Below are 8,035 nucleotides of genomic sequence, written 5' to 3' on the forward strand. Positions count from 1 at the left end.
TTTTTTTTTTTTTTTGTATACCACCTGTTCCTTTTCCTATCTTATTATTTTATTTTTTTTTTTTATTCTTCTCTCTAACACATATTTTCAAATAACACCCAACACCCCACCCTAACTACTACTCCGGAATTCTTCTGTTTTCCCATGCATAAGCATCTGAGGTTAGAAACAATTTATGGTATTTTTTTTTTTTGTATACATATATACCACGAAAAAGAAAAAAAAAAAGAAGCTGTTTTGTGCGCATGCATTCAAGGTTCGATTCACTATTTGCTGGATTTATTGTTTTTTTTTTTTTTTTTGTGTTCTAACGTAATGAGTTATTGTACTGAGAAGGTGGATACATCCCAAGAACATTGAAAAAAAAAGGAAGAAAAAAAGACATTAATAATACCCCCCAAAATAAAGAAATACATTATCCTATAGTTTCTACTTTGCGTTCCTCTTTATTGTCACGATATGCCCATGTACAAAGGCAATCATATGGGTAGAGAGTGGGGAGATAGAGAACTTCATCAGACTTGGGTGTTCGTACACGAGTCCATTCTGCAGCGTAAGAGACCATAGCGAGATATACTGTGAGATGATTAATGGCATAGTTGTAACCAACGCAACGATGAGGACCGACACCAAAAGGAATGAACTGCTTAGCAAACTTGCGATCTTCTTGGCGTTCAGGTCCCATACGGTCAGGATCATATTCATCAGGATTTGTAAAACCTTCTCGACATGATCCCACCAATGATGGAACAATAAGACTTCCTCGAGGAACTGTAAATTTATCATCAATAACGAAATCAGAGTGTGCCTTCATCGGTACCATAGGTGCAGGAGGAAACAGACGAAGCTGTTCCAATACACATTGACGTGTAAATGTCATTTCTTGTACTAATTCGTACGTTAACGGCTCATCACCCACACGTAGTCTATCTTGCTCTTCACGGACTCTTTTTAAAATATCAGGTCGATCTGCCATGGTCGCTGTGATCATGGTAAGGCTGGCAGTTGATGCGTCCTGAGATGCAAACAAAAAATCCAGCATGGTATCTGCCATTGCATGGTCTGAAGTGTAAGCAGGTTGTTCAATGCCCTCCTCTTCGCATGATTTCAAAGTTTCCAATATTGTAGCAGACCAAAAATCAAGCAAACAGTGTGCTTCCGCATCTGGTAAAGACATACGAACCTTACTTCTTCTTACAGCAGCTTGAAGTTCATCCATTACTTTTTTTCGTGCCTGAACAGCCTTATAAAGTGCTGTACCAGGAAAATATATAGGGGCGGCAAGAAAGCCACCAGTTATGGCATTATAATTTCGAGTAAACTCTTCACGATTATGAAGATGTTCACCCATGAAAACGGTTTGAGAGGTTAAACAATTCATTTCACGTATATGGGTTCGCATCTCCTCTGGTTTACCCCCTTTAGGATAATTTTTTATCCAATCTGCCAAATATTTGCGAATAATACGTTCTTGAATTGGGAGATAAAGGGAAAGTGCCTTTGTAGTAAAAAGATTCATAAAACTTGCTCGAAGGGCTTTATGTTGCGGACCACTTTGGAAAGCCAAATTGTTGTCTCCAAGTATCACTCGTCCATTAGGGTGCAGTTGTAGTGTTAACGTGCTCTCACTGTTTGTGGCAAATATTTTATGGCATAAATCAGCCCGGGTCACAAATACAACAAATTGAGTCAGAATTGCCTGCCAGCTGTAACCGTGTGGAGAGTACGAACGCTGTTTCTCCCAAAATGCAAAAGGGTCTCTAATCATGGAGATCAATCCACCAACAAATGGGGGTACAAAAGTCGGCCCCGGTACGGTGAATTTGTGCTTACGAGCAAAATAAAGCATTGTAAGAAGATATGCAGCAGCATACGCCACTAGTATGAGAATGACAGCTTCCGCAAGGTACGGTAATCGTACTCCCAAAAGTGAACTGAATACCGCCATAACTAGAGACAAAATATTACAGAGTAATTTTCCCTTTGTAAAACAGTGTATCTCTCTCTGGCACAGCAAAAAATAAAATAAAATAAATAAAATAAAATAAAAAAATGAAAATGAAAATGAGGGGATAATTTTTTTTATACCAAATGCTCTCAGGAAACAAAAAAAAAATTAATAGTACAAAAACACTTTTACCAAGATGACTAAAGAGTGCAAGTAATATGATAATATTTTCAAAGAAGAAAAAAAAAAAAAAAGAAAAAGCATTCTGTTTTATGCTCAACTTAATCCTTTTAATCAGATTGAAAAGATTTGTGATTCTCAATGAAACGTTCTATGGTTTTTAATCCATGTGTTGCCCATTGTGCTTTCACACCCAACTTGGATTCACGTCGAAAGAACATCATTATAGCGTTTACTTCATTTTTACGTCGTAGCTGTGTGAGACTTAATGCCAAGTGAGCAAAGCAAATAAGTGCCAAGGGAGTCATTCTTTCGCTGGATGACACCATTCGCCCTCTAAGTTCATACCAATTTAAACCATCCTGTGCCAGCACTAAATTACAACTCCCGCTGCGGTTAGTAGAAGACTTAACACTCAAATGAAGGCCAAACATCTCAACAAAACAGTGAAGTCCTCGTATTACATTGCGCATCGCTACCTCATCATTAGCAGATTTTTTTAATTCACTCCATTCACATTTTTCTACTGAGGTTAGCTGCTTTGAAGAAAAATAAATTACTGGAAATACATAACGAAACAATTCTGGCACCTTGAGATTATTTATCTCACTTTCATCATAATCATTACTGTTCTCTTTAATAGAGTCTCCGGTGTTTACTTTGGTAAATGCTGTTGATAACATAGGCCACCATTTACCACAATCCTCCTCAAAGAGACTCGAAATAAAGAGAGTCTTATCAGTATTACTGACACCAAGTTGCAACAAAACAGGTGGAGGAAAAGGTTTTGTACCGGTAAGAACTGCGTAATACTCATGTTGCTGAGACAGTTTTGCCACCATAATGCTACCCTTTTCTACCATTTTTCTCCTCGATTGAAATCGATACAATCTTTGCTTCTCTTTTTGTCGCTTTATACGACCCAGTCTGGACTTTGAACCTAATAAATATTCCTCCAAACGCAAGTTTAGTATTTCTCGTGCTGCTCTCCTGTTAAGCCAATACGAGGGGAATTTACTAAACTTTACAATAATTCCTGAAGGTATATGTTTAATTATTGCAGTTTGCATTCTTCGATTCGTTGCTTGGCCACCAGGTCCACGACCAAGTGTGCTTTGTTCACACAAATCATCTTCCTTGAAAAAATAACGTCTCTCAAAGAGATGACTTTTATAAGAAGGGAGGCCCCCAGCTCGGCGCTCACGACGTTGAGAAAGAGTTCGCAAAATATCCAATTTATCACGAGGATGCATTTTTTCAAATAAGCTGATCGCTTTATCTTTTGGACTAGATTTCAATGAGAGAATAATTTCTTGTATGTGTTTTGATCGTCCTTTTGTATTTGCTGCAGAATAACGTTTACGACTCTGTCGTTTTTCTCCCGTCTGGCTATCATTGTGGATAACCTCACTCGCCAATGAAAGACTAGATGTATTATGTGTTTCTGCAAAGCTACACATTCTCAATTGCAGATGATACCGCAATCGAGTAGAAAACCCTCTAACACTAGTCAACCAACATCTCGTCATTATCCCCTTTACATTTCAGAAAGCGGAAACAGGGGCCCAATGAAGTGTACACCATAACGGAAACCCATAAAAGTATGGCAAGATTAAGAATAAAAACAACAACAACAACAGCAACAACAAAAAAAAAAAAAAAAAAGACGTCATGAATATGTGACTGGATATTGGTTCAATATATAAAAATAAAAAATTTTTTTACCCTATTGAAGACCGTAGGGCATGTTTTGGCGAGGGCCATCTTCTGTGTGTCTNTAAAAGTATGGCAAGATTAAGAATAAAAACAACAAAAAAAAAAAAAAAACCAATAACAATTACAAAGAAAAGTCGTCGTGAATATGTGACTGGATATTGGTTCAATATATAAAAATAAAAAATTTTTTTACCCTATTGAAGACCGTAGGGCATGTTTTGGCGAGGGCCATCTTCTGTGTGTCTAGGTTTCTCTAATTCCAGATCCGGCAGTGCAAAATCTTGCATTTCATACTGTCGATCAAATGGCCCTGTGCGCGTCAAAACCTTGCGTTTACTCCATTTGTCGACAAAAATACCGCTCTGTGGAAATGGTCCTTTCCATGGTGCTAGAGAGTCCTTCAAAACCATATCACTGTATAATTCTCCAAAAAGCTCGTTAGTTCCGCCACGATAATTATACACATGTTGGAAAAACTGTTTCTTCCACTCCCAACCTGCCTGTTCAGAGTGAAGACCATTGTGAGAAACAAGAATAATATCATCAGATTTCCTAGGTTTCTTAAAGCCATACATATCAACAAATTCTTCAGGAGAAAGCTGGAGAGCATACTCTACTTCATCACGCGGTAGCCACGAGCTATGAGGTACCCAACGATGCATCTTAAGTGGGGATGTTCGGCAGTCGATAATATACGTGTATGGTTCTGGATATCGAACTAGATGAAGAATGTCTTTGAGATAAACTTGATGGCAAAGAAGATGGTGAAACTGTGCATATTGTTGTTGTTCGTAGAGAAACTTATGACGATCAAAGTACCACGGTTGATATTCCTTTGGGTGCCAGTTAAACCATTCACGAGGATTTATTTGACCATCAACCATCATATGATGGCGAGTACGACGATCAGCTTGTCTTCGTAGCTGCGACGCAAGCATGGTTCACCAAAACCCTAATCCTAATCCTAATTCTAACCCCCCAAAAGAATCAAACGAAAATGTAAAAATAAATAATAAATAAATAAAACAACAAACACAAAATCTAGATATATGCATATATATACATATATACGTGTACAAAAACATCTAAATTATCATGGATATTTTAACAATGAAGTAAGAACAAAACAAAACAAAAAAAAAAAAAAAACACCATTACTGCATACAAAGAAGAGTAATCCTATATAAACCTTCTCAAACACGCACAATTAATAACTCTTGTTTTTTTTTTCACGGTGCTTTTTTCTCCACGGACGCAGAGAAAAAGAACATATGGGGTCTATGTTATCATAGAAAATATATTTAACAAAGTGATAATTACTTCATGTTACTTACAGGGTTAATGCCTGTTACCATGCATTATCCCCAAGAAAACAGAGAAAAAAAAGAAAAAAAAAAACATGGGAGTGGGAGAGGGGGGGCGGGAAGTAGAAAAAGAAAAAAAAAATGCCAAACTACCTTTTCAAAATGGTTTAGCATGACACATCAAGTACTTTGGGTGTTTCCCACGTAAAACCTCCTTTACCGCTATTATCGACGCGGCCAAAGTGACCAAAACGTGAGGTCATATGATATATGGGTCGGCGAAGATCAAGCTCTCTGATAATATCATAGGGACGGAGCTTGAAGTTCTTCTTCACAATATCGAGGATGCGTGCATCATCATATTTGCCAGTACCATAAGTCTCAATATGGATACTCAGGGGCTCAGCCACACCAATAGCGTATGCCAGCTGTACAAGGCAACGTTTTGCAAGACCTGCAGCCACAAGTGATTTGGCGATCCAGCGGGCGGCATAAGCAGCTGAGCGATCCACCTTCGACGGATCCTTTCCAGAGAAAGCACCACCTCCATGGGCTCCCCAACCACCGTAAGTGTCAACGATGATTTTGCGTCCAGTGAGACCAGCATCACCGTGGGGACCACCAATAACAAATCGACCAGAGGGGTTCAGGTGGTATTTAGTGTCTTCATCAAGCATATCCTTGGGAATAACAGTCTTGATCACCTTGTTCATGAGATCTTCACGAATAGTCTCATTCGTCACGTCAGGATCATGTTGGGCAGAAATAAGAACAACAGCTACACGCTGGGGTGTAAGAATTTGCTTGCCATCACGAGTATCATATTCATATTGTACAGTGACTTGAGTCTTTGCGTCAGGGCGAGCCCATGACAGTTCACCGCTGCGGCGAAGTTCACTGTATTTCATGGCGAGAGCACGAGCCAATTCATAAGTCAAAGGCATAAGGGTTTCGGTTTCATCAGTTGCGTAGCCAAACATCATTCCCTGATCACCAGCTCCAAGATCTTCACCCTCAAAATCGCCAAGGCCCTGACAAATTTCAGGAGATTGCTGCTCAATGGCGATCAACAGGTTACACGAGCGGTAATCTAGACCTTTTTCACCATCGTCAAACCCGATGTCCTTCACGGCGTCGCGAACCACCTTCTGGTAATCAAGAATCGTCTTTGTGGTGATTTCGCCAAAAACCATGATCATGCCTGTTTTTGAGCAAGTCTCGCAAGCAACCTTTGAAAGGGGGTCACCAGCAAGGCATGCATCCAATACTGCATCGGAGACCTGATCACAGAGTTTGTCAGGGTGACCTTCACTCACGTGCTCAGAAGAGAAAAGAATCTGCCGCACAGACATTGAGCTTGAAGGAAATCAAAGGCAAATGCACGTTTTTTATTGCTTTTTGTTTTGGTTTTAAGAAATACAAAATGGTAAATAAAAAACAATAAATAGAAGAAGGAAATAATGAAGAAGAAAACGAGGAAGACCAACACCACCAGATAAAAAAAAAGAGTAATAAATACAAATAGGGAAAATTAAAAAAAAAAAAAAAAAAAAAAAAAAAAAAAAAAAAAAAAAAAAAAAAAACAAGAAAAGAAAAAAAAAAAGAAAAAGAAAAAACTCTCATTTACACAACCCAGTTACCTCTATTGATAATTCATGTGGAAGTCATATATAATCAAAGAAGCAAACACTAAACTCTCACTGTAACTGAAACTACTCTTTGTTGACGCAACAAAAGAAGCCGCAACGTTTTAGGATGACCCCGCAACTCTTCCCTGGCACCTTCAAGTGTAACAACTGATCGTCCATTAATGGATAGTAGCACATCTCCAGCTTGTACAAGAGGAAAAGCAGGAGAAAAGGATTGAATGACACGGACTTGGTAATAGTGTTCTTTCACCAAGTGTCCACTTCGGTTTAACAAGCGTCCATCACTAACAACTAAGCCATAGATTTCCTCTGGTGCTTCAATTAAATTAAACTTAGAGTCATCAAATAATAATTTGGAAAATGAATAATACCCTTCCATGCATTTTTGATAATGTAAAGCTAGAAGCAACTCCTTCTGCATGCGGGCGTGTTCTACATTGTACGTACTAAAAAGCTGAAGATGTGAAGTAAGATACTCCAGAAAAAGTGAACGACACAAGTTCTCCCAATGTGGTTGTATATTTCTTACTACTAGTTTGGTTCTGATCCCCATCGTTTGCTTAACTTTTTCTTCTCTATCTATCTTCTTATCGTGTACCAATACCCTATTTGCCGATAGGGATCCATCCCAAAATTCCATTTTGGGTCCCTCCATTGCAACATTTAATCTAAGGTAAAAATCTTTTATTAAGGATTCCTTTTTATTGAGATAGTAATTATAAAGGTGTAAAATCATAGAACTATTCCACAGAAATTCCATAAATTTAACGTAGTGGTTCATTTTCTCATTTCCAATGTGAAGTCCTATCGTGGCTATAAAGAAAAGTGACTGTACCTTAAATACGCTAGATTCAAAGAGAGTTGTTTGTCTCCTGCATGTCAATTCTGACATAACGAGATCATTCATCTCTCCACTACTATGAACTACACGTCAGCCAAAGAACGACAGAAACCAAAATAAAAATAAGTTACACCCAATCATACCAGAGACCACTACCATAATAATGACAACAACAACAACCAAAAACCAGAAGAATCAATATAACGATATAACAAGGCACCTTATACGAAGAAGAAAAAAAGAAAAAACTGTAAAGAATACCCTAGCCTTACTCCCTCTTTAAAGAAATAAAACACAAGAGAAAAATATTTTGTTTCCATGATTGTTCAAACAAGTTTTGATGCATTATTTACATATCTCTATCAAATCTTTTCCCGATGATGATTGCTAATACATA

The 8,035-nt window shown here is 38.1% G+C and overlaps 5 protein-coding genes across 5 annotated transcripts; all 5 read right to left on the minus strand.

Moving 5' to 3' along the window:
• Positions 1-415: 415 nt before the first annotated feature.
• Positions 416-1,948, minus strand: TM35_000071220 (cytochrome p450-like protein; the record flags this gene model as incomplete). The annotated part of the gene is made up of 1 exon (XM_029023568.1): positions 416-1,948. The coding sequence occupies one exon, from the start codon at positions 1,946-1,948 to the stop codon at positions 416-418; it is 1,533 nt and encodes a 510-aa protein (XP_028884764.1).
• A 290-nt stretch (positions 1,949-2,238) lies between these two features.
• On the minus strand, positions 2,239-3,657 carry TM35_000071230 (putative peptide chain release factor 1; the record flags this gene model as incomplete). Its single annotated transcript, XM_029023569.1, has 1 exon — positions 2,239-3,657. The coding sequence occupies one exon, from the start codon at positions 3,655-3,657 to the stop codon at positions 2,239-2,241; it is 1,419 nt and encodes a 472-aa protein (XP_028884765.1).
• A 381-nt stretch (positions 3,658-4,038) lies between these two features.
• Positions 4,039-4,782, minus strand: TM35_000071240 (S-adenosylmethionine synthetase; the record flags this gene model as incomplete). Its single annotated transcript, XM_029023570.1, has 1 exon — positions 4,039-4,782. The coding sequence occupies one exon, from the start codon at positions 4,780-4,782 to the stop codon at positions 4,039-4,041; it is 744 nt and encodes a 247-aa protein (XP_028884766.1).
• A 533-nt stretch (positions 4,783-5,315) lies between these two features.
• TM35_000071250 (putative S-adenosylmethionine synthetase) lies at positions 5,316-6,500 on the minus strand (the record flags this gene model as incomplete). Its single annotated transcript, XM_029023571.1, has 1 exon — positions 5,316-6,500. The coding sequence occupies one exon, from the start codon at positions 6,498-6,500 to the stop codon at positions 5,316-5,318; it is 1,185 nt and encodes a 394-aa protein (XP_028884767.1).
• Positions 6,501-6,837: 337 nt separating this feature from the next.
• On the minus strand, positions 6,838-7,704 carry TM35_000071260 (uncharacterized protein; the record flags this gene model as incomplete). The annotated part of the gene is made up of 1 exon (XM_029023572.1): positions 6,838-7,704. One exon carries the CDS (start codon positions 7,702-7,704, stop codon positions 6,838-6,840), a length of 867 nt encoding a protein of 288 aa, XP_028884768.1.
• Between the last annotated feature and the right edge of the window lie 331 nt (positions 7,705-8,035).

Source organism: Trypanosoma theileri, assembly GCF_002087225.1.
Source record: "Trypanosoma theileri isolate Edinburgh chromosome Unknown TM35_Tth_7_V1, whole genome shotgun sequence".
NCBI classification, from domain to species: domain Eukaryota; phylum Euglenozoa; class Kinetoplastea; order Trypanosomatida; family Trypanosomatidae; genus Trypanosoma; species Trypanosoma theileri.